The 27214-nt window shown below is 38.6% G+C and overlaps 1 protein-coding gene across 2 annotated transcripts in view; it reads right to left on the minus strand.

Annotated features, from left to right (window-relative positions):
• Positions 1-6817: 6817 nt before the first annotated feature.
• LOC121954714 (carbohydrate sulfotransferase 15-like) overlaps positions 6818-27214 on the minus strand; it is a 59614-nt gene continuing 39217 nt past the window's right edge. For both annotated transcript variants that reach the window (XM_088086479.1, XM_042502396.2), the window contains exons 2-8: positions 16209-16838; positions 14260-14599; positions 11561-11698; positions 10561-10717; positions 10261-10417; positions 7419-7566; positions 6818-7261 (exon numbers count right to left, since the gene is read on the minus strand). In XM_088086479.1, the coding sequence (XP_087942605.1) occupies positions 7071-7261; positions 7419-7566; positions 10261-10417; positions 10561-10717; positions 11561-11698; positions 14260-14599; positions 16209-16682 (1605 nt within the window). In that variant the 5' untranslated portion in view covers positions 16683-16838 and the 3' untranslated portion in view covers positions 6818-7070. The remainder of the gene's footprint in view (positions 7262-7418; positions 7567-10260; positions 10418-10560; positions 10718-11560; positions 11699-14259; positions 14600-16208; positions 16839-27214) is intronic.

Genomic DNA, 27214 nt, shown 5'->3' on the forward strand with positions numbered 1-27214 from the left:
CTCTGTAAGTTGAACCCTATAGAGACATGACCTAATGTAATTTTATAATTTAGCTCATTGACAACACTGATGCTTTTTTTGTTAATGTCATGATATTGCAGGCAGCAGAACCCAAGTGCAGAAGCTTTAACATGGCAACAGGAACTAAAATAAATAAAGTATTAACTTTACCAAACTCAGGTACTGCAGAGCAAGAAAAACAGAACTGGCTGGCCGGAAACCACATGGAGCAAAAATCAGTTGAAACCAACGAGATACGCAGACCACAAACTGACAAGGAACAAAGGGAAACATACACAGAGAACTGATCAGAAGGACACAGCGTGAGTGGGAGGTGACCAGCAAAATGAGCTAAACAAACGGATTGGTTTATCATGGAGAAAGCACGAATGTGGTAGGTAGCACTAGGGCAGCCCAAACAAGACCAATAAAGACAGGTGTGCAGAAGAAACTCTGGAAGAAGAAGGACTGCAGGAAACAGGCAAAGGACATAAAACAATACCTGACACGTGAGGAGAGTGACTTTCAAAGCAAGACAGGAAACAAACTGTAATAAAGCTGCAGGGCTGTGACACCTACATTAACTCATAGAGCTGATGCAAATTTGTAGCAACATTGTTATCAAAATTAAGTGAATCAACATTGAAGGAATATCTCAACAGGGCAGCCTCCAGCTCACCTGCCAGCCTTTGCAGTGGCCCGGGTTTGATTCAAGCCTGTGGCCCTTTGCTGTGTGTCATTACCCCTGTCTCCCACTTTTCCTGTCATTGTACAGCTGTCCTATCAATAAAGGGAAAAACCCCAAATAATAATAATATAAAAAAAGGAATATCTTGACTCTGATAAATAGTCTCAAATTGCTTTTTTTGCAAAGACTTTGTTGAAGAGGACTGATACCCCTCTCACCTCCATAAGCAAATGTTGCAGCCAGCACCCAACTAATTTAGCTCTGCAAAAAGGCTGAATATTTGGAAACAGCTAGTCTGGGTCTGTCCAAAAATACCTACAAGCACCTTTGAAGTTTACCAATTAGCATGTTATATCTTGTTTGTGTTTCAAAACCATAACAAGTTTTTATGGGAGTTATTTTCTGGAACTATTTATTTGCTGAGAGTTACACCAACTTCTTGAAGACTCAGCATCCTCACAGTGGTGACAAGAGTCCTAGCCGGGGCTGGGTTTGACTGTTTAAATAGAAATGGTGATGCGTTGGACGCCCTGTTGCAGACACACTGCCTTTTAATAAATGCTGGGTTTGTTCATTTTAATTCAAGGGGGTTTTATTGGCATTGGAAAACTTACGTCTACATTGCCAAAGCAAGTGTGAAATAAGAACAAAAAATGTACAATTGGTAAAATTCTGCACAAATTTGGTTTGTATACATATTGCTGCTGATTGGGAACGCCTCCAACACAGCCACAGCAAAGTGGAAAAAACATACCTAAAGCCTGTTGTTCAAATTTTTATGCTAAACTAAGCTAGCCAGCTGTTGGCTGTAGCCTATTAATAAATGAAGAGACATGAGACTGGTATGATCCTCTCATTTAACTCATTGCAAAAAAAGAAATATATTGCCATCACAAAATGTCAAATTGTTTCTTTAAACTGGTAATTTTCATAGAAAAAGTAATAAAGAGAGTGTCCCCAACTAAAATTAGCAGTTCAGGTGAAAAACAACCAACAGCATGCACATGGATAAAGATTGTTCATCGGTTTAGTGCACAAAAAAAAGACGTAATAACAAAGAGTTTTAAGCTTACAGCTCTGCACAAAAATCAGTATTACACTGCATGTCTGTCTCCTTCAGGCGCTTTGAGCTTGTGGTGTTAGGTGTAGGCGAATGATTTTTATTCATTGTGTTCCCCACTGATTCACTAATCAATGAGTTGAGGATGCTCCAAAGCTTCAATTGCCTTTTCCTCCCCAACATGCCTAATTTACCTCAGACCATCACAGATAAGCCGTACAAGAGCGCCAAACAAAACCAAGGGGGAAGATATTTTAGATTAGAAGTGTGAATCAACATGAGAATTATTCAGCACATGAATTTATCTTTTCAAACAATTATCACTGTTGGAAAAGCTATTTTACAAAGAGATAACAGATCTCATGGGTTAGAGTAGCCTGACAGTTCGTGATGTTACACATTACCAATGAACACATGGACTGGCAGGGAAACTGTTGAAAGTGAGTTAAAAAGAATTGAAATACACATCATATCAGTGAATAACACTGTGTTAGTGGAACGCAAACTGATAAATGATATAATCAGAGAAAAATGTCATGACTTAAAACAGCCTCTCTTTACAAGATTAACTTGCAGAAGTCTGCTCAGTTGGGACATTTGGACTACAACATGGCAAAACCGACACATTCTCACTCCCAACTCGTCAAATGCCAGCACTTGGTCAGTGGCCTATCACATCAAGATGATGCATTACACTCCTCTGGCTACAGTTTTGGAGATTTTCAAAATAAACTTCCATTTTCACAGGGAAATCTACAGATTCTGCTCATGAAATGCATACAGTCTTTTTTTAAAATAAACTTAGAATATAGTCAACATAAGATTTTAGTTTACTTCCATTTGTTTAGGCAACAAAAGCAATTGGCTTGGTTTAGAAAAAAACATTACAGTCTGGCTCAAAATAACTACGCTTGATACTTACGTAGTATAACATCAAACATCACGAGCATATTGTAGTAAACATGTTAACACACTACATCATATATAATATACACTATGTCATGTTTTATATACACTACATTGTATATAAAACAATTATATTGACTTTCACTGCAGACATTTTGACTTGCCATTGTAGGAAAAGTACAGGTGTTACTAAAAACATTACGAATGGCTCTATTCAGGTGTCCCAGTGACAGTGCGGCTGTGAGTCATCATGCACAATACCAGGACCCTGAAACTGAAGCAGATAAATGCAAAAGCATTAAAAGCACCTGTGCAACACCTGTGCTTTTCCTTCAATGACATGGCAAAATGTGCTCTCTAAAAAAGGCTCTTTGTGGAATATTTCCTGATTTTTCTACTAGATTGTGCTGAAGAAGACATTGTTTTATACAATTAATGAGTGACTGACTTTGATTTGTTGTTGAGAACAGCCCTAATCAGTGCTGCAGTGAAGCTACTTAGCGGAGAGTAGATGATGACAATGTTATTTTTCTTGTCAGTTTTCAGGTGTGATTGACTTGAAACTGTGAAAGTGGCTATGGAGGGATACTCTGTTGACTCTCACATCACTCTAGCTCCTGAAATACATCCACACACACACACACACACACACACACACACACACACACACACACACACACTTACACACACCCATGTGTGCACAATAGGATGTCTTACGTCCTTGACAAAATGACAGAATGTTAAAAGAAACCTTATCGGTTTCTTCCGCCTTTGGAGAGGATTACCATCAATATCACATGAGGAGGGCAATCAGCAAAGCCTGACTACTTTCCCCTCTCTTCAGCTCTGTAGCTCCCTGAACTCTTTCGTCATCCAGGAGACCAATCACATTTTAAATGCACATAACCAAAGAGCCAAAAAAGAGGATTCTCTGGCATGGAGCCCTCCTCATCTCTTATCTCTGATTTCCCTCAATAAGTGCATGTTGACAACGACACAGGGAAAATGTCACCTGTGATGTGTAATGGAGATAAATGTAATAGGCTGTCAATCCATCTAGCTGGGCACAGTTAAGGGTTGAATTATTACAGATAAATAACAAACGTGTGCATGTCAGTATCAAGCCAACACATTAGTAAACTAGTCCTTAGAAAAATAAAGAATTTCATTATATATGAGAAACAATGGCAAAAAAAGAGTGCTCAGGATCACAGGTAAGAGGATAAAGCTAAAAATCTTTTTTCACAGTATGTCTTTACAACTGCCTGAGGAGCCTGGTCGCTGTGGCCGATCAGCGCTGCAGCACCTGAACACAAACCTCCAATAAGATGTAAAAGTCTCCTTCTTTTCTGCACCTGCATCTGTGACCTTCTTTTGTGTGGCTTTTTGGGTTTGTTTTCACCTTAAGCTACATTAACATTGAGGCCACTGACAAACACTCCTCAAATGCAAATTTACCTCTTAGTTATTTACTTCTATTTACAACAAATAATTTCAATTTGCATTTACAGCCAGCACAACAGCTCAAAAAAATATGACACATGACATTATCATATCATACATCATATGACAAAATCTTGAAATGTGTAAAAATTAGTTTATGGGTTCAGGATAAAGTTTGTTTTGCTCTCAGTGGAAATGACAGAAATGAAAATGTCTTTCTTAGGAATTGATTGAGTAAAACCCCCGCCAAAAAAAAAAAAAAAAAAACAGGTTCCCACACACAAAATAACTTTCCCAGCCTCTTTATTTGGCACATATAACTGCTACTGCTATGTTCACATGGATATATAGGTAAATTACTTTGGGCACCAGTACAAGAAGAGGCTGGTTAGTTAATTGCATTAATTTTGTTAATGTGATTTTCTGTGTGAATTTACATTGAGATTGATATAATTATTATGATTATCTGGAGAATATTATTACAGGATCCAGTCTGCCGTTTGGAGGTTGGTGTCTGGTGTCTCTGCGCTGGATTACGTGCTTTTGGTTTTGTTACTGTGTTTGGTGTGATAAATATACAGCATTTTAATGATTTATTTTTGTGATGATGAAGTGGCCTAAATATGTACTTGATGATATGCACATTATTGGCCCTTAATGCTGCATACAAGACCCTCATAAGTGAGAAGGGTAAAGATGTATAATTCTGTATGGGGAGGCTTAAACCACCATGCTTTAAACCGTACTGTATGCCACATAAAACAGAGAGATATCACAGCAGGTCTATGAAGTGTTTTAATGTTGAGTTACTGGAATTAGGCTTTGTCTTTTAGTGCCCTCTTGTGACTAATCCGAGAACATGAATTTAGTATCTACATTATTGGGTCTGTAAGGTTTAAGAGGCTTCAGATGCTACTATTCAAATATCTTGGCCTTAAAAATGTGCACATTATGTGCATGAACCTGTACTGTGAAATCATAATAATATGTTTCCCTTTTATTTGAGGACTACTGACTTTTTCAGATGCTCTGAAATCTAATCCTGGAAATTAAAATTAGTTCTTGTCCATCTTTCTAGCTAATATTCAGGGGAAATGGTCAATAAATATAGGACAGGGGATGTTTCTTTATATTACATTATAGCCATATTATACAGTGCATTCAGAAAGTATTCAGACCACTTATATCCACTTCAACAGAATTTTAGAAATGTTTGCAAATTTATCAAAAAGGAAAAACTGATATATCACAATGACAGTATTCAAGTATTCAGATCCTTTACGCAGAACACTACAAGCTTTGCTCACCTCGATTTGGGGATTTTCTGCTATTCTTCGCTGCAGATGTTCTCAATCTCTGTCAGGTTGGATGGGAACTGTTGGTGAGCAGCCATTTTCAGGTCTCTCCAGAGATGCTTGATTGTGTTTAAGTCAGGGTTCTGGCTGGGCCACTCAAGAACATTCGCAGATTTGTCTCTAAGCCATTCCTATGTTGTCTTGGCTGTGTGCTTAAGGTCATTGTCCTGTTGGAAGGTGAACCTTTTGCCCAGTCTGAGGTCCTGAGCGCTCTGGACCAGGTTTTTTCACTCAGGATATCTCTATACTTTGCTCCGTTCAGCCTTCCCTCACCCATTCCCTGCCTCTGAAAATCATCCCCAAAGCATGATGCTGCCACCATCATGCTTCACTGTTGGGATGGTGTTGGGCAGGTGATGAGTGGTGCCTGGTTTTCCTGCAGACATGATGTTTAGACTTGAGGCCAAACAATTCAATCTTGGTTTCATCAGACCAGAGAATCTAGTATTCTTTAGGTCCTTTTTTGCAAAGTTCAAGCGGGCTTTCATGTGTCTTGTAGTGAGGAGAGGCTTCTGTATGGCCACTCTGCGATGAAGCCCAGATCAGTGGATTGTTGCAGTGATGGTTGTCCTTCTGGACGTTTCTCCCATCTCCACACAGGATCGCAGGAGCTCAGCCAGAGTGACCATTGAGTTCTTGGTTACCAAGGCCCTCCTTCCCCAGTTGCTCAGTTTGGCCAGGTGGCCAGCTCTAGGAAGAGTTCGGGTTGTTCCAAACTTCTTCCATTTAAGTATTATGAAGGCCAAAGTGCTCTTCTGGACCCTCAATGCAGCAGATTTTTTTTTAACTTTCCCCAGATCTGTCCCTCAACACAATCCTGTGTCTGGCCTGGTTTTTGCTCGGATATGCATTGTCAGTTATGTGACCTTATATAGACAGGTGGGTGCCTCTCCAAATCATGTCCAATGAATTGAATTTACCACAGGTGGACTCCAATCAAGGTGGGCAAACATCTCAGAGATGATCAAGAGAAATGTGAGACACCTGAGCTAAATTTGAAGTGTCAGCAAAGGGTCTGAATACTTCTGTCAATGTGATATCTCAGTTTTTCCTTTTTAATACATTTCTAAAATTCTGTTTCTGCTTTGTGATTATGGTGTGTTGAGTGTAGGTTGATGAGGGGAAAAATGAATTTAAACAATTTTAGCAAAGGGCTGCAACATAAGAAAATGTGAAAAAAGTTCAAATAACAGCAGCATGACCGCATGATTTTCAGTGAAGCCTTGAGTAGTGTATAAAGTGAGAACTTTATCCAGAGATGAGGTTAATGAACTTTTGGAGACTGATGTGAAGATTGTGTAGAACTTGTGTTGCATTTTGTGGACTTTTATTCAGCAGTGGCTAAAAAATGTCTTTTCATCACAGTAAAAGCAACACAAACTAGCTTATTTTATTATTTTCTTGACTCAATGCGTCACTCACATTATTTCAAAAGCAAATAAATATCACAAACAAATCCCATACACTTATTCAGACCATGTAAGTCCATTTACAACTATACACCTGTGTACGACTTCTCCTGCCGTCCCACTGTATATTAGTTTCTATTAAGAGGTGTTGCTGCTTTAGCTTCTTGCTCTGGTTGTTCATTCACATCCATCCACATGCTCCTGTGCCTTCAGGTGTTACTCCAGAGGAATGCCTTGTTGTTCAACACAGTGGCCAGTTTATGGTTGAAGGGCTGGTGAAATTCCCTCAGGAGGTCTCTGGTGGCTGGAAGCATTGGACCCAGGTTTCTGTCTGCAGTCCGCCGGGTGTTAGACATGGGCCGTTTGGTCAGAGCTGCCTCCACCTGCTCCGACAGAGGAACTGCAGGGACAATGTCAAAGTCCTTAACAATACAGAAGTAAAGGCTTGAAAAATATTTGTTAAAAATCAATAAAAAACAATATTAAAAAAAACCCTGAAACCCCATAATGTCATAAATACACTTTCAGGGAGATATAAGCATTTTTTAGATACGTACCTACACTCAGAAAATCAAAAACTTTCCTCATTGTCACTTTGAGGTTTGCTGCGTAGTCCTCAAGACGAAGAACTAAAATCTGCTCCCTGTGGAAAACTGTGAGCCAGTCCAGCAAGAAGACAATGTACATCCCCAAATTTAGTCTCACCTGTGGGGGGAAATACCAAATAAGTCAGCATGTTGTGGTTTAATTGTTTTAACTGCTGTTCGCTGAGGTCAACAGTAAACTTTCAATCTCAACAGCTAATTAAAGGTCATCGAGCAATGAGGCTGCATATTGCAAACAGCTGACACTTCTGTATGCCAAACGTGTAGTAGAACTCGACGCATAAAAGTGAAAAGGCAAAAGGCCGTCTCGAGAGCCAGTGTTTGATTTGTTTGTTTGAGTCTGAGCTACTGTAGAAACAACAAAGTGGAGTCTGTGGAAGAGGACCAGCTCTGTATATAGATATAAAGGGCTCATTCCTAGCTACAAAAACAAAACAATTCATATTTTCAAGTGATTATACATTAGAGAAAAAAGTAATTATTTACGTAACAACTACTTAAACTACATTTACACGTTTACCTGCTAGCTTAAACTTATCGTGTAGCACGTTAACCCATTCGTGTATCATTTAATTTGTGTAGGGACTCAAATCACATAAAAACGACTGACAGGATTTTTTTTTATTTAGATCTTTTGGCAGGTATGTTGTCTGTGTTTAATACTTTGAATGTGCGCCTTTTTATTGCCCTTCTGCTGCTGTTCTCCACAGCAGAGGGGCTCAAGTCACATAAACGATGATTAACAGAGGATTTTGTTATTTACATCTTTTGTCAGGATAAAATGAGATCGCCTCCAAAGATATCCTGTTGGCCTCTTCATCTCAACATATTGCTGAACACTACCGGTTCCATATATATTCAATTTCTGCCACTATATCCTCCTAAATCCTACAAACTGAACCTTCAAACATGAACAAGAAGCCCTTGAAGTGTCCTGTGGACAGAATAAGTCAACAACAGATGGATAGGAGGTAAAAACAACAATCTTCTCTGCTCATCTGAGGTCTGGTGTAGCTTAAACTTTTGTGACATAAAGCTACATCATTGTGAAACAACTATTAATAACACATCAATAAGCCAATCTGGGTGACATGTTACCTCACTATGATGAACATGGGCAGTGTAGATTACTTTGAGTCATAAACCATCCTGCTGCTGTTAACTTGCAAATAGTTGCCAACAAATTCCTGATAAACTCCTGTATAAATGACGTTTGCTAAAAACTGCAGTTGCCAACCTAATCAGCAAGTTATCTATCCTTTTTAAAAATGACTATATATTATACTATATATATACCATGCACAACCACAATAGTGGTTATATTGCAACAACAACTGGCACATATGTGGATGTTTAGGTGCACTTCAGGTCAGACCAGTTGAAGAATAACACAAAATCTATGACAATATAAATGTGAAACAAATGCATGGGTGATTATGAGGAAATGCGCCCCTGGGCAGATATGCAAGAGGCCCCACCACCTCTCCTACATAGAGCAAGACAGATTTTATATGGGTTATCACTCTCTTATTTTTCCTCTGTTTTATATCTCTTTGTAGTAATTTGGGGTCTCTAATGATTTACTTTATGTCTCTGAGGTCATTTTGTGTCTCTCTCTGGTTGTTTTGTGTTTCTTTGTAATAATTTTGTGTGTCCTTGTGGTTGGTTAATTTGTCTCTTTATTTCTCCTTGTGGTTGTTCTGATAATATTTTTTTTTTGTCTCTGAGTTCATTTTGTATCTTTTTCTGATTGTTTTGTGTGTCTTTGTAATCTCCTTGTGTCTGCACATATTTTGTCTCTTTTGGTAATTTTGTGGTTGTAACTACCTTTTGTTGTGAATTTGTGTCTCTTTGCAGTTCTTTTGCATCTTTGTGGCCTTTTTGTGTCTCCAAGTGGATGCTTTGTAATTCTTTGTAATCCTTTTATGTCTTTTTGGAGACATTTTGTCTTTTTTGGTCATTTTGTAGTCATCTTGTGTCTCTTTGTGGTTGTTTGTTTTGCATCTCTTTGAGGTCTTCTTGTGTCTCTTTTTGGTGATTTTGAGTCTTTTCCTGGTTGGCACGTTTTCATTTCAGTGAAATTCAGCAGCCAGCCAGTTCAGTAATGCAATAATATGACAGACATATTCAGTAAAGAGAATCCTAATACTTGTCATTGTGACCCACACTTGTGGCAGTAATTGTATTATTCATTTTGTGCCTTTAAAATCTGATTCCCTCATAAGGTCATTGTTTAATTCCTGTTTGTTAAATGTTAAATCTAAGAGTGAGATTGTTTTTCTTTTTCCCCCCCATTTAATACAGATGCACAGTCACTTGGAGTCCTCAGGAGGGCACCACAGTGCAGCACCACCTGCTGAAACTGAACTGTGCTGTTACTCACAGGCAGAGTGGCACAAGTAGATTTGTTGTGTAAACAAAAGGAATCTAATGGTGTTTTTCTGAATGTTTTTGTTAGATTTCAGCTTCTGTTGCTGTTCCAGTGCTTTCTGGTTGAGCTGATTGTTGCTTTTACTGTAGTAAATCTCCCTGGATAACAGTGCTGTCACCGACATGTTGTGATTAGGGCTGACAACCGACAGAGCTCATAACTCAGCTTACTCCTGAGGGAGCACTGCCTGATAGGATATATACTGAAGGGTCTGAAGTGAGTCTGGGCAGCTAGTTGGTTGTATTTTTTCACTGCATAGAACAAAAGAAAGACTGGTGGAAAGTCTCCAAGAAATTAGGTGTTTGTTGTTGGGTTTAATTAAATGTAGCTGGAAAAGCTGAAAAGCTGAGGAAAAGCTCTAACCGGCATGATGTTGGAGAGGCCGGCGTCGTAGGCGCAGAAACGCAGCGACCTCTGATTTAGGCAGGAATGAAACAACTGCACCGAGTCTACGACCTTCTGATGGAAGTCCTCAGCTGACTTGTTGGCCATCTTAAAGTAAAGGTAGTCAGAATAAAGTCTGGAAACACAGAAAAAACACAAAGCTGTAAGCCAACTGGAACTTTAAAAGGACATTTTGCTGGATGAATAATGGGAGTTATTATTTAAAATAAATATGCTCTGACGGAAAACCTTTTAGAAGCAATCCAAACCGAACAGTACCTCTCTACTGGATCTCTGAGCATGATGATGATTTTGGCACCGGGCTGGACTGTGTGGATGAAGTCCTGAGCCAGGAATGGAGGCTCTATCTCCCCCATGTCTCTGTGAAGATAGCTCCAGGCTTGGTTGTCCCACATCGTGGATGCACTGGCTTCACCTGTCAAGACATTGACAGTCTGAGCATCACCTTGCCTAACAATGTTCATTTAAAATGCAGCGAGCGCAGACACTCAGGCAAAATGGAGCAAAAGTTGAGCTGAACTTTACAGACCAAAATATGCGAGAGATGTTGCAAACGCTTTCCTTGTCTGGGGAACATTATGTGCTCCAAATCTATGCCTGAAGAAATCTGTGTCTGTGCAGTTGCAACTTTTTAATAAATGAAGTGTCAGTGTCATTTATTATCAGTAACAATGCAAAATCCAAAGAGGAGTTTGTTTCACTCCAGCAAAGCAGCACACCACATTTTCATAGAAGAAAACCTACAAAATCACCTTAATATTAATGTTGCCTTTCAAAAGATCAATACCAACTCACTCTGAATTTTTTTTTTTTTTTGAAAGTCATTGTTTATTCTCGACTGTCTCTCAGGGCCAGGCCAAAAGTTTGAGTCAACCTCATTTATTTATAATCACATATGTGCGGAGAATGAATAAATGTGGTTGTGACAGCACCCAGAGGTGTTAGAGATTCTGTGTATACTTCTAAACTCTCTGCTGTTCTCTCAAACCGCAGAATATCTAGAATATTTGAGCACCACTGCAGTGCTCCTGAGGTCACAGCTGAAAAAGTGCAGTGAGGCCTGGCGAAAAAGGAGAGGAAAGACAAAACAGACCTGTAATTTGAATCATGGTCAGGATCCAATTGTTTTTCTGTTCAAAGGTCCTCAGAAAATGTCGAGTAACAACTATGAAAAGCAACAGATTATTCCATCTGATGCACAACAGACGGTAACAATACCAAACTTTACCCGTACACAAACACTTTCACATGTGTTCACCTGTTATGAGTGCGCGGTGGTCTCCAGATGAATTTCCATTGATTCCCTCTTGGATTTTGCGGGCTGCCAAGTCAAACAGATCCAGGTAATCTTCCACAGGAAAACTTTCCTGGAAGCCATCTTTGAAACGGATATAACCTGCACCCCGAGGCACAGAAAAATAATCACTCATTATGTACACTTTAATAGACTTCTTCACCATAAAATCCATTTAATGGATTGTATAAGCTTTGAATCTGGTTCATTTAAAAGCCTTAGCTACTGGAGAATAATACCTGCATATAAAAAGAATATTTATTTTTAACCAACAGACATACATTTATTACATACAAGGGAATATTAGAATAGAGACAAGCAGACAGACACATAGCACATTAGCTATATGATATATTCATTTTCTTCTTTTGCATTTTACATATGCTGCTAATTCATAGCACTTTCTGCAAGCTTTTAATACTAAAAGCTCTCCAGGGAAGACAGTTAAGGCAGCATTTTACTATGAAGCAGCTGCAGAGTCTTCAGTTGTTGTCAGTGGTGTTAGTTTTTTAGCATGCAGAGTAGCAGTTTATCTCTGCATTTGGAAATTTTTGTTCTGTTGAGTAAGAATCTATTGTTAAAAATCCTATATTCTGTTTTTCCATAGTCATCATAAATATTCACATAATATATGTACATATCTGTATTTTTAATGTTTATACTGTGTAACACACTGTGTTTCCAACTGTACAATATTGTACGACTTACTGTGAAATAATATTTATAGGCTATGATTCTATATTTTTTAAGTAGATATACTACACACCGTGTGTATTTGAGTTATCCTGTGCAAATATAAATAATGGACATACAGCTTCTGTAAAAGTAAAAGGGGTATATAGTGTACATGGATTTTGTATTATTGTATTTTATTTCATCTAGTTTGTATTTTTTATGTTTTATCTTTTTTTGGTACTCAAACTTTTTTTTTTGTATTTTGCTCTTGGCGTCTGACTCTTCAGCTGCTGTAATGTGTAAAATTCCCTGGTGTGGAATGAATAAAGTCTTATCTTATCTATCTTATCTTATATAGTGTGCCAACACTGTAACTGTAATATTGTTTATTTTAAAATAATTTAAATCATGGCTAACAGACAATCAAGTGTGTGACCATAATCTGTAAATTATTCCGATCTTGTAAGTATTTTATGTGCTCTGTTATATGTAGAGTACTGATGTTCACGTTTTAATGTATTTCATGTCTTTTTGTAGTTGTCATAACACCTGCAAAGGGACATTTATATAAAAAAAATTACATAATTAGGCACTAACTTTGTAATGTTAAACTATATAATAATATTAATATTATATAATGACAATATAAAATAATTAATAATGTAAATGATATAAATTTTGTATTTCACATTTGAGCTGTGTCTCATAAAGACAAAAAAAACTACATATTTTTCCATAAATGGCACATTAAAGGAGCATCCTAACATACAAAACCTGAACCAGGGAAAAAAAGAGACATTGATGCAAAAATAATATCAGTAGGAGATTGCCATGAAAGGGAGAGTTGTTGATTTCACATTTAAAAAGCCTGAAAGATACGTCAAAATTGGAAATCGCAAGAAATGTTGATCTGGAAGGCCTTCCAGCACTGTCAGGAGTCATGACTGTTATTAGAGGCAAGTACACTGAGACTGACTTTAGTGAGCTCAGAAGTCAGACTGGAGGAAATAAGTTAATCCACAGAGCACTCCAGTATTGGGTTTTGTTTACTCTACGCAACACTATCAATTAATCTGATTAGGTCCTTAAAGATGCATAATTTATTTTCTTGAGGAGTCCTAGTCAAGATGAAGCTAAAAGTTCACATAAAAGTTTCTCACATAAAACACACTCTAAAGTAGGGCAACTAATGATTATTTTCAAAATCCATTAATTTGGTAGAAAAGAGATCCGCACGCTAACATCTACGCCATGTTTCTAAGTGTAAGGACTTTAATTCTACCAGTTCAGCCACATTGATGTTTCCAGCACCTTGCCAAAATCAAGCACAGTGGAGCGATGGTTGTCCTGCAATATCTATAGCATATTTTCTAGATGAATCATCAGAAAACAGTAAATAAACAATATCCTAGAACACAAGGTGACATCAACAAATGTCTTGCAAATATTTGCACTGCAGCTCCAACTTCTGCACAACTGTACAATCTCTCCATTGCACCTTTTGTACATACATTTTTCATTTGTTCTTTATATTCTATTTTTTCATTTTATATTCTTAAATGCTTCTATATTTTTATATTATGTCTTATATTATTTAAATTAAATATCTGTATTCTTCCTTTATGTTAATTGTTTTGCATCAAAACACCAAGTCAGATTGTATGTATGTATGTATGTAAATGTACTTGGCATTAAAACCGGATTCTGATTCTGATTGTTTGATCTGTCCTACAGCTGAAAACCCAAAACAATTAAATTTACAATAATTTAAGACTACGGAGGGCAGCTAATGGATGAACAAAAAAGCTGCTACTTTTAATTGATTCTCAATTATTATTGCAGCCCTACTTTAAATAAGTGTATTTGCTGCTGTCTGTTCCTTTTGGATGAATTAAAACCTCAGTTATACCAATCCTTCAGTTCATTAGCTAGCTCCTAACATCATCATCAAAACATTAACAAAGACCATCCATCTCCTGATGACTCACCAAAGCGTTTCCTGGTCCACCAGTGTGGCTCCTTCATTGTGTTGAAGTTGACCTCGGGGTGCAGCAGCAGTCTGTGGAATAAGTCAGTCGTGCCGCACTTGGGCTGGCCGATGATATAGAAGAACGGTAAGCAGCGCAGACGAAACAGTTTGTTGCCTCTGCGGTACAGATGCTGGTTGAAATTGGTCCTCAGCTGGTCGCATACAGTCTTGAAGCTCTTTGAGCGCAGAGTGAAGAGGTTCCTCTTGTACGGATCGGTGCCGAGTTCACCAGTGAACTCCTCATACCAGCAAGGGCTCTTGATGCCGGGCAGGAAATGGCGAGGGATTATAGAGAACAGCTGCAGAGAGGGACAAAGAGGTATCAGGCAATATTGTAGCCCTCTGGAGAAGGATGTGTTCTTGGTAAAATTGTCAGAGGTTTAGATTTGTCATTATTGTGAAGACTGCAGGTTGTGGTGTTACAGCCACTTTTTAGTGTGCTGTAAGGTGGCTGGTAAAAGACATTACATTCATGGAGAACAGCAGCTACTTAGAATTCATGTCATATTCACTGTCCGCCAGCAATTACAAGTCCTAATCACATAAAAAGTATAAAACCATTCATAATTTAAGGCCACATGACATGACTTTGTGGCTACAGTATTTGAAAACTGAGTGAGATATTAACAAGCCAAACACATATTCTGAATAAATTAATGGTTGTAGCCACTGTGGTGTCACCCATTGGTTTATGGACTGGCGTTTTGAAGCATCAAGATAAGCATTTCAGCCATTGCCAAGTTGGTTTCTGGAGCCAGATGTGCAGGGTTTCCCACACATTCATTTATTTGTGGCGGCCTGCCATGATTAAAGCATCTTCCGCCACAAATAGATTATCTCTTTTAGGAGCTGGACGATTCATTGGAGGCATTGTTGAAATATACGTACTGCGCGGTTATTTATTGCACCACACTAGGAGTGTACTGTGTGCATAGATGGAGCAGCACACTCAGAGCGTACTTTGTGCACAGATAGAGCAGCAGGACACCAGGTGCATTGAAAATGAAACTTAACTGTTCATTCTGCTGGGTCTGAAAGTTTGCATTCACTGCCTGTGCAGCTGCTCCTCTCATCCATTGATCTGATCTGGTTAGCTCTGAAAGGATCGACAAATCAATTCTCCAGCCCACGAGTCAAATAAAGCTGCTGAGGTAAAAATGAACTCATGGACAGCTCTGCTGTGTTCATGGACCACCCAAAACCTCAGAAATTAGAGAGTGGATACAGAATCATACAAAGGGACAAACATGCATTTAAAAGAAAAAAAAAGAGAAAAGAAACATCAAAGTTCGCTCTCGTCGTCAACATTGGTCTAACATTGACACAACACTGAGTGTTATTCAGCTTACTGACTCACTTGCGTTTCTATCTCTGTAATTTTGCTTTACAGTGTAACTGTCAGAGCTGCTGATGCCTCAGCCATAAACAGAGCAAAATGACATAGTGTAACACAGCAAAGCATGATGAGATCACACAACCAAACACATGAGAAATACAGCACATTAGCACATAGTAACAGCAGTCAGAAGGTCCTTAGCAACACTTAGCGAGACATGTAACCTGATATTAACTTAACAGCCCTACCAACTTTGGCTCGAAGTTAAATCAACACATTTGTCAGTCTTGACAAACACTACGCATAACAAGCTCCACCAAACGTGTTTACTGCAGCGTTGATTTTTAGAGGTTTGCCAGCCTCCTACTGTTCACTTATGTCAACAGCAAAACAAAGCAATCATTAAGGTCATTTATTATAATTTTTCAGTGTGAATTGATCATTTGCCAGCAAATACCAGAGTGAAAACATTGCATAATTGCAGCATGGATTATAACAAAAACATATTTTATTTTAGTTGGCCCACTCATCTACAGCAAAAATGAGTCAGAGTAATTTTTCCAGAGACTTACATGAGAGTCCGTTCCAACGACATCCTTTTCATTAGGCACCTTCCTGGGTGTGTATTTCATTTTGGAGCTGATGATCTTCACCAGAAGTTTCATGTCTATTAAAGTCTTTTCAGTGGAGACTTCAGCTGTTGCCGTGCTGGTGGGGATGACCATAGGTCTGAGGTGATAGAGCGTGGGGGTGAGCAAAAGTCCTTTCCTTTCCCACGTTAGGATGTAGGAAGCCATGACGAGGAACGTCAACGTCAAGCCCATCAGGAAGCTAACCACTTTGACTTTTGAGATGCTCCGCAGGTTAGTCAGTGACAACAGCGAAACCCACTTCACATCCAGATTTTCAGTCGTGTCTGTATGCCTGAAGTCAAACAATGTCCTGATAGGTCTTTTCCCATAATTTTCAGCAATGGGCAAGCTGTGGAGACTGTAAGTGTGCTTCGTTTGGGTGTCTCTCCCATACTTGCAGTCTGATAGTGACATGCTGACATGTAAATGGAGTAGGCATGTAGAAAGAGAAATAATTCTCTCAAAAAAGTTCACCTACAGGAGGTTGTGTGTTCTGATGTGTCCATTCATCATTGTTTTTAATCTGCAGGTCATCACTTGTCGTCATTTCTTCCTCTTCAGCAGGGCCTCCTGTAAATTAGAAACACTTGTTAAAACACGTCTTTTTTCAGTTTCCTTTTCACCATAAGTGCAGCAGTGTAGTTTCCTTTGAAGTATTTCAGTCTTCTCCAATTATTCCAAGAAAAGTTGTATGAATATGTTTAATATTAGGGTATTTAAGGGAGTTTCATCGCCCCTCCAAGGCTTCAGTATGCGAATTTATAACATGCTCTTTCTATAGAGAAAGTCACCTCTAAAAATGTTTTGAGGTCAGCTGCAGAGTGTGTGTGGTCTGCTGCATGGCGATCCCTCGCTTTAGGATGAAGGCTGTATAGCACATGCAAAGACAAGCTCAACTAAGAGACTTTCAAGGTCAGAATAACAGTTACTCTGTAATTCAAAACTAAAAACACACCATTATTCTCTGTGAGCTAAAAGCCCACTGAGAGCTCTATTTTGTTAACCTGGAAGTATTATTTTCAAGATCAAGGTTTTTCACAGAGAGAACCAAGTGAGGTATTGATACAGGTGGACACGCAGTGTGGCAAGTGTATGCATTTTGTTTTCTTTTCTCACCACATAAATAATAAGAAAGTAGGCATTGTTTTTAGAATCCAGTGCAAATGAAGTCCAGGCATCAAAGTGTAAAATGTTGTTAAAACACTTCTCTGACATTTCCACAGCCTGTAAAATATTTCTTTTTCTTTTTTTGTAAGATTTAACAATCCCACTGGACCAGGGAATGAAATGCTGCACCAGTTCTAGTGAACAACACAGACTTATCTAATTTTGTTTTTTCTTACTACACAACAGGGGCCTGTTACAGAGCAGCCAGCATTATACGACTCAGCATGTTCACACTTACACCATTAAAGGAATACTTCACCCACAAAATCAACTTTTGTGAAACAATTACTCATGCTGTGCTACCTTCAGTTCATGAGGAAAAATTCCCCACAGAAAAACATATTGATTTAGTGATTGATTGCATGAAAACAATGCAAATAAAAAGTCAATTATAAATGTTTGAAGTTTTAAACACATAACTAACATGAAACACTTTGTCATTTCCAACTCTACAATTATGACACTTAGTCAGTGGCCCTACAAGCCAAACTATGCCGCTACATGTACCCCTGCAGTGCCAGTTTTGAATCCTCAGGGGTGACATGTCATTTTAGGCTTATTATATGCATTGTGTCTTTTTTGTTGTTTACAACCTAAGGTTTGGGCAACAAAAGTTTGTGGTTCAGTTAATGCAAACCATCATGGTTTGGCTTAAAATAAGTATGTCTGTTACTAATGTAAGGTACCGTCACTTGACATATGTCACTAGCACAGTATGCTACACATTATTATGAGACATGGGACATTAACAGCGGTCTTACAGGTAAAAGTCTGGAGTTTCTTCGACCCATCCACCTCCTCGCCCACCTGCCCTATGTGGACTTTATTGCTATTTTTACTACAGCAGTGGCTCAGTGCATCAAAAAATGCTGCCATCCTGTGCGTCTCATACTGCCACTAAAGGGTGCCTTGGTGCATCGGTATCTAACACTGAGGATCACTGACCATGTGTCTGTCATTGACGAGTTGGAAGTGAGACCAAGTTGGTAAAACAGTTGCAGTTTGATGAGGTTTAGGGGAAAAAGGGCTAACAAAAGCATGCACAGCCAGACGACAAATACTAGGAGCTGTGCAGAAGAACAGGTAGAAGACAGAAAGATAAAGAGTCCACACACCGGTTTATTATTTTCTAAATTACCACCCAGGTGACGCTTCAACCATCTGGTCAACACCTTAATACTTAAAACGTCACCTCACCACCCGGTAATTAAAAAACATTCATGGGATTATGAACTAGTGTGCAGACTGTGTCCTTTCATCTTTGGAAAAACACGTTGTTCTGTGAAGTAGGTAAAGTATAGAAAAATCTCAATGCTGACTTTTGGTTTTGCACAGGACACGAACAGCTGTCTACTGGGCGAAAATCCTGTTTGATTGACCTAACATCCCACCCACTCTGGAGCTTATGGACTCAAAGAACAGTTCTGGTTTAGCCTGGTGCATGTTGGCAGCAGAGTGTGCATGCTTCCAAGCAAAAATCAGGCCATCATGCAATACTGAACACACAGTGCTTGGTTGAGACTTGCTTCCAGCCACCTCATCCCTGTTTTAATGTTGCAACACTTCTGTAAGTTGTGGGTTACTCAAACAAAGTCTGCATGAGTGTGGACTTGCTGAATGTTTGCACAAAGGGCTTTCAAAGTCCAAAAGAAAGCCCTCACACACTTGCAGATTTCATAATGGGACAGCTCTGAGCCATTGCAGACTTATTAAGAATGCACAGCAATATCTGCAAGCTTGCGTGGGACTGGGCAAAGAACTTATTTTTAATCCCTCTCTAGAGGTGTTACGGGCCTCATTTAATGAAATATCAGAAGAGAGAGGTGGGCTCTTAAAATGCCGATTACACCACTTGCTAAATACAACTCTGACATCTACAGTAGTTAATAGTTTAAGTTATTAGTGAATGATGCTTCTGATACTAATCCTGATTACCACCTTATCATTTATGTTTTTTTCTATATTTTGATGTTGTTTTGATGCTTTTGATGATGTTTGAGGCCCTTACTAGAGGTGAATGCCACTGTTCTCTAGTCTCATTTTGTCTTGCCTCTGCATATCTTTATTTCTACAAATCCAGGTAATTGTTATCCTCTCTGTTCCCTGTAATTATCAACCCAGTGTTCCCATGAAAGATTAATGTCTCGTTAGTGAAAAATATTCAAAGTGAGAGAGAAGAGAGAGATTTGGAAATGTGACAGAGTATAAAGAGGACAGTGAGAGTCAAGGGTAAAGCACGACGTGGAGAAGGGAAGCATCAGAGATGAGAAAAAAAACTGTGAGAGAAAAAGCAGGAAAGACAGCCTTTAGACCTCTTTGGTCTAAAAATCGATCTGTGGCGGGAAGAAAACAGCAGGTGGGATTGACTGGGGTGAAACTCCATCATAAAAATCCTGCTGACTCAAAATAAAAGCCTGCATTCATCACTGTATTAAATGCCTTTGTTGTCCCAAGTGCACAAATGTCAAGACTCATAAGATATCTAAGGCAGGATGAGATACTTCTCATGTTGTTGGTGCAATGTGTTATATGTTATTTACCCTGAAAATATGTTAGATTATCTGGTATCTTGACTAAAGCTTGAACTTGATTCAGTGATGACAAGATTTAGGCAATTTATCAATATCAATATCGTGATATGAGACTAGACATAGTCATAGACTGTCGTAGTATTGCAAGTATTGTCTTTTACCCATTTTAAAGGCTGCATTATAGTAAAGTGACGTAATTTTCTGTGTTTACCAGCATGTTCTATTTAGGGATGCACGCCAATATCGGCACATCATCAGTATTAGCAGATACTGGCTGTAAAATGGTATACTGGAATCGGCTAACATGCTGATTTCTGCCGATATCACAAAATAAATTTGTTTTTTCTTGAAAAATGAACATTTACAAAACATCGACATTAAGTTGAAGTATTTTTCTTATTTTGCACAATGAATGAATATTACATACACTGAGAATCACTGTATTACTGAAAGTATGCATAATATGATGTTAATTTCACTACTAAAGAAACTTAATGATGGGGCGTCTGGTGGCTTAGTGGATAGAGTGGCGCCCTATGTATGACGGCAAAGTCCTTGCCGCAGCGGCCGTGAATTCGATTCCAGTTTGCGGCCCTTTGCTGCATGTTCTGTCATTCTGTCCTATCCAATAAAGGCAAAAATGCCCAAAAAATAATCTTAAAAAAAAAAAAAAGAGAGAGACTTAATGATCACTGAAATTTGGTGGGGAAGAAAGTGGATACATCTATATTGCTATTGGTTATTGGCCAAATAAGTAATTATATATATGTATATCGGATTTCTGCAAAAAATCAGATATCTTGCATCACTCGTTCTATTATTTACCTTTACTCACATAGTCATTATATTCATATTACTGAATTTCATTGTGCAAATATTTTGTGAAAATACCGATAGTCAGCCCTACATAAAATAAAAAGCTAGAAGATCACCAAAGTTATTGCATTCATCCTGAGTGGGACATAAATGTATGTACCATGTTTCATAGTGATCCATGCAATAGACTTCCTCAGGGATGGTGTTTTAAGTAGGCTGATGCAGAATTAGCATCACCCTGGTTCCCTCATCAAAAAGCCTGTGGAATTTTTCCAATTGGGTTTTGTACTATGGCAGAAAAATAAGCTCTGTGACAAACAAAAGTTTATGATAATGGCATATCAGCAAGAACAGATAATCTTCACAAATGAACGCCATTTTTATGATTTTGGAAGCGTAAATGCCGTCTGCAGGAGTAAAAAGCTCATGTTAGGCTATAACCAGGCTGTAAAGCTGTGTCTGGCAGAACTTAGTGTTATGATGTTCTGTAGTCTGCTTTAGTCACTTTTTAGCAACCATTCTCTTAAGACACATAAAACCTTCAGAGTTTATGAGTGGGGTATTTTTTTCATGGAGAGTCATAAGAAAAGCTTTTGAGATTTCACCGGAAAACAAATGTCAATCTTATTGTGGCACTAGAGAAAAAGGTCAGGCGATTGCCATGGTTATCAAAAATTATCTTCTGGACGCCACAAGCGTCTGCACACAATTTCATGGCAATCCATCATGTAGTTATTGAGATATTTTAAATTGGAGCAAAGTGGTGGACCTAATGATGGTGATTTTAGTCAGACAGGTCAGATCATAACACAACAACAACTAATGTCTTGATGTATCTATGGTTTAGATGTTAATGGTTCCCAGAAAATTTATCCTGATTTTTCTGGTAAACCCCTGACCTTCCTGCCAAAATGTCCCTTTTATTAAATGGGCAGTTTGCCATGGAATTTAAGAGCACAACTACTGTGTACTCCCATGAGATGAACTTTTTCCATTTTGAACAATGAGTATCCTTCTTTCCCAAGCATGGGTCAAAATATCATCTTTGCACAAGCTAGCTCATGAAATATTGTGCAGACTGCTATGATTTTTTTAACTGTATTCTGACTGAGTGGGTAAAACCATTTGATTTTTATAACCCACAATTTTATTATTATTTTCAATTACCCATGAGGACTAAAATGCAAGAGCTGATACTTTACTTATATAAATATAAACCCAGGAGTCCTATCTAGATAATTGATACACTTACAAACACCATTCCTCTTCTGTTCGCATATATTGTCTAACAATGACTGCATTTATTTCCAAAACAACCAATAAAATCAAATTGGACATTTCATCCTATGTGCACTCAGTGTTTTGAAACCCAGTCAAGTTAAAGGAATCTTATGCAGATTTTCAACCAGCTTTGTATCATAACAACGTGGATAGTAAGTGTGTGAATGGCCTGTGGTAAACCTCTCTACATCTTACTAGCGCCCCAATTTCCCTGCTCATCTCCCAGCTTGTTGGATTTTCGCTGTCTTTGGGGAAAATGCCTGAACTGCAGGTTGTCCTGCAGGAGAGAGAAAGAGGCAGAGAGAGCCACCCCTCTCTCTGCCTCTTTCTCTCTCTGTTTCTCAGACTAAGACCAAACTAAGATCAAACTGTAAAAATACTGTGACTGCATTGCCTATTTCACCACTAAAATGTTTTCTGAAACATATACACATTTCACTGTAAAACAAGATTATTTTTTACCAGCTGGCCTCCATATTGTTTTCTATGTCAAAATGGATAAGCTTACATTACCTCACCCACCAGTGGGAGCGTTTGTAGTAGTAATATGCAGCAAACATGATGATTCTTGTGGAAACAAATTGAGTCTTTAAAGACGGCTGTTTTTTTTCTCCTTTTTTTGCATTCTGCAACAGTCAGTAGGTTTACATGAATTTAGGAAATGTCAAATTATTGTGTTAGTCCAACTAAAACTGGAATTTTAAAATACATGTAAACATATTAGTCTGACTGAACTCGACCTAGGTCAAATTTCTTAATGTTGGACTATCATTTCAGTTGGGGGTCAATTTAGACCTTCTTGTGTACACCTCAATAGGACCTGAACTGGCCTAAATGTTCTGCACATACTCTATAGTCCCTGCACCAGGCTTTGACCTGGAAGTGAAACAGCATAAATCTGTAAAAGAAAAGCCACACCACAAATGTACAGCACCAAAAAGTAAACCATGTTTTCACTGCTCGACATGCAACCTGTTTTCCACTTGCTAAGTTGTCTGGTATGTGATGTAATAGGTCAACCAAAGAAGGTCCAATAACAACTAGCTGAAAAGGGGCATATCGCCACCTACTGTGGCGGAGACGTACTTCCACTAATAAATCAACTCTCCCCTGGTGCTTGTATACTGGAACAGGACAGCAGTCCAATCAAATAGCTTAATCAAGTTATAAGCATTGCTCAGCTTAACTGTGCATGTAAATGCAGTGAGTGTCTTTCCTGATACGACCATGAAAGGCATCTAAGATGGATGTTTTCATATTTGACACATAGTGGCTTTAATTATAGCGTCTTTAGCACACATAAATATCATTTGTAGATGAGGCCACTTTCACAAACTGGTAAAAGAATATATGCTTTTTGAGTTAAATCGTCACTAACCTCCCACACAGGCTGTAATGAAAGACATTCTTTACTGATTTGCAGGAGCAATATGTTCAGTTGTGAAAGAGATGCATCATACCAGTGGCTTATGGCTGTTACATGGACAAACCATGAAGCTCATTATTTTTAATTAGCTGCAGCTGCACAGATCCAACAGCTGTGTGTCAAATTTGGAATTCAACCTTTTGCACTGCTGATAAATATTAACAAACTGCAGGCCAAAGTCTTGTTCCCACTCTGTGCTTCTTCTCATCCCACTTCCTTCAGACAGAAGATAAGGTGACAGTGTATTAAAATGTGACTGCATTTACTGTGACATTTCAGATTTCTGATGATCTGCCAATCTAAGACCCCAAACAGAGTGTCATCATTGACACTCTGTTTGGGGTGTTAGATAGGGTGCAGGTTATGCCATTACATGGGAGTGTCTTGCACCCTCTCATTTATCACCCCTCTATCTACCCTTTGTGACAAAATGATGCCAATCAGCCTCAACCCAGTCTGTGCTGCAAAGATACCAGCTGAACAGCAAATGAAAATCAGCATCCCTGCAGAGCTCTTCCAGACACAAAATGCTGCATGCTGTATGCAGATGCACAGCTCAGTTTAGCATCGACACAAAATCTTAGCACGAATTAGAGCTCTTACAAATGTGACAAATGCCTTAAGAGGATCCATTGTGACCACAAAATCAGCTAGGAAGAGAAGACAAACAGTCCCAAAAGCCAGCACATGTTAAACACACAAATTCTCGCCTTTCCTGAAACATGTTTTAATCATGTCTTCATGTTTATAACTGTGTAAACACACCCTGACCTTGTATAGTACGCTCTGTGACTCGGACTTGGCTGCATCCCAGCACTGGGAAATGGGAGGCACAAGAGAAACTAATGCCACAAAAGGAAATAAGACAGCCTCCACGTTGATGGGGAAGGCAAACAAAGACGGATGGGATATCAAAACTGCAGTTATAATAGAACTTTCTCAATGTGTATGAAAAAGAAATCAGAGCAGAAAATAACAATTACACCCTGCTGGGAGGTACTATTTCTCTGGCCATTTTCGCAATCAGATTATGGATAAAATCTTGGCAGGAAATCTAACAGCTCGCTAAGAGCACAAATATCTCAGGAAGTGAACCTCATCCGTCTCCTGATGCTGAACTAGTCCTCCCTTTCCTTTTTACTTCCAGTGAAAAGAAAAGATGAACGGGTTGATTTTCCATCGCTGCAGAATGATGTTTGCCTTCACAGGAATCTGAGTCCTTAATCTGTTAAATAAGCAGGCTGCTGAAGCAAAAGTACAGTCTAAACAAAACAGATGCGTGCTAAGAAAAGCACTAGAAATGTTAAACCTCTTGTTGAACAGTGGTGCCTGTCATGATCAGTCAGGTCACCACAGTCCGCATTGACATCTGGAGTGCAGATGTGGTCCTCTAAAGCTAAACTATGTATTTGTGAATGTATGTAAGTGTATATATTTGCATGCCTATGTTTTTCTAATAGTAACAGGTTGTTTGCTTTAGCAGCTCTTTAAAACAGATGTGACATTAATAACAAGCAGAGAGCATTGGAAAGGGTTGTCCTACTGTTTAATGAGAGCGAGGGGAGAAGGAACGTGCAGCTCTGAAGGTAAGAGGTGGATCTGAGGTCACTTAAAGACTAATTCCAGTTTCTTACTAGTTGAATGTTGGTAATATCCCCTAATCGTAAAGGAAAACTACAGAATTTAAGTTAAATAACCACAAAGTCTGGCTGTAAACTGCCGGGATGTATTAAGAGAACTCAATAACGTGTTCAAGGATGGTGCTCCATTCATTCTAATGAAAGTTACTCACTGGGCACATACACAGAAAAATCTTTTTCAGGCTTCCCCATTTAGAGTCATCCTATGGCTGAGCTGGTTGAGCTCCTGCTGATTTTCCACATTTATGGCATTAAATCAATTAACTTACATGGCTATCCAAGGCTTTTTCATGTCTATTGGAGATGGAGCTAACTGTGGACTCACTTTCAACTTTGTGGTGTTCAGAGAAATGAAAGCATGTTTGCCAGTCATTTGTCTTGTAATGTTTCTGCATGGGGGGAAAAAATCTGTTTTAGCCAGTGAGTGTAATGAGATCTGCAACCGTAGCCACTAAGCCAAAATCGCAACAGACAGTATAGGTCAAAATTTGCAATAGTATAGGCTAACCTTGGATGTGCTACAATGTGTTGGATCATCTGATCGCTCATGTTTATTTCTTCATTTGTATTTTCCAACAAGTCCTTCAACCTGTTTTCTTATTTGCCACACAGGTCAACTGTTTAAGTCACTTAATATGTTTATGTTTATTGTTAGGTGGCACTCTCTAGTGGCTGCAGTATTTTTGCAGAAGAACAGGAAGAGGTGAGGCGCTAGAGTATAAAAACAATAAGGGTGGTGGACTGGCCAAGTGAGCAAAGGACTTTCACCCAGGAGACAGGTGTCCCTGGCCTGAAGACAACATTAACTTATTTTATTAACAATATAGCATGGACCTACATTAAATAGAAAGCTCACAACCGAATACCTCGTATAAGTCAGTTAAAGTTTGCAGTTTAATATGTGCCGTTAATGTTGTGAAACAGCCACAGTTACACTGAAAATATATGGCTAGGTTTAGGTAACAAAAGTCCTTTGTTAGGTTTAAAAAAGAGACCATGTCATGGTTTGGTATGGCTTGATTTAGCTTATTGATTTCCTTTTATGACACCAAGTTTCCAGTCTTAAACAGTAACAAAACACTGTGTGCTTAGATTTAATTTTTGCTCAAAACCAGCAAGTTACATCTGAGCAGGGTAACTCCTTTTCCCATTGATTAAGCGAGCCGAAAGCGTCAAAAGTTCAGCTGAGGTTTTGGTAAGTAAACAAAACTGAATGCTCTCTCAGACCTGCCACATGTATCTTCTTAAGTTGCAACAAGGAGAGCAATTGGCTGCCGATTACGCTGATGAGAAACGCTCGAAGACAGAACCTGTCAGTGGCATTCAGCTACTGCTGCTTTTGATTGTGTGTGACGACCCACTACTGTAAATCCTGTTTGCACACACAAACCACGCACATCATGACATGTTGCAACTCATACTTGTTGGATTCTTTATGAACTCATGGGAGCCAAAATCTGTTCACACACCCAATGTGCTCATAAAGGTGTGAGAGGTAAAACTAATGAGTAATTTTTTTTTCTTTTTAAACCTTTTTGCAAAGACTGTAATTACAATGCGTCATCAACATAATTATACCTAATGAATCACTCATGACCTCTGTACCTATGTTTCACTTTTAGCAATGCCTGATCCCACATTATAAAGAGGAAACATATTTGATTTGCACTTTTGATTTGTAGTGTTTCATGAGCATTTACTATTTATTTTAAAATATTTGATGGCAAATCTTTTTTAACATTTACCTTTAAGGTTCTAGTAAAGTTCTAATCTCTTTTTTTCATCATTTTAGAATAAACTCGGTTTCTAAAGCAAAATGAGTCATAATGGCAATAAGTACTCACACTACAGTGTGAAATAACATATTTTGTACTGCAAAAGTATGACCATGATCATTGAAGGTTTAATATGCAGAATTGTCGGTTACTGTTTGTAACCAGCCTCAGATTCACTGTTGTTTAGCGTTTCCCTCATAGACTGTAAAAATAATGGACGTAGCTACCATGACTTCACCTGGTGGTTTCTGGACTCCCATTTTGAAGCCCTGAGTTCGTCATTTCAGCTGTCACCATCTTGATTTGGAAC

Source organism: Plectropomus leopardus, chromosome 13 (assembly GCF_026936395.1).
Source record: "Plectropomus leopardus strain MGB_pleo_1.0 chromosome 13, ASM2693639v1, whole genome shotgun sequence".
Lineage (NCBI taxonomy): Eukaryota > Metazoa > Chordata > Actinopteri > Perciformes > Serranidae > Plectropomus > Plectropomus leopardus.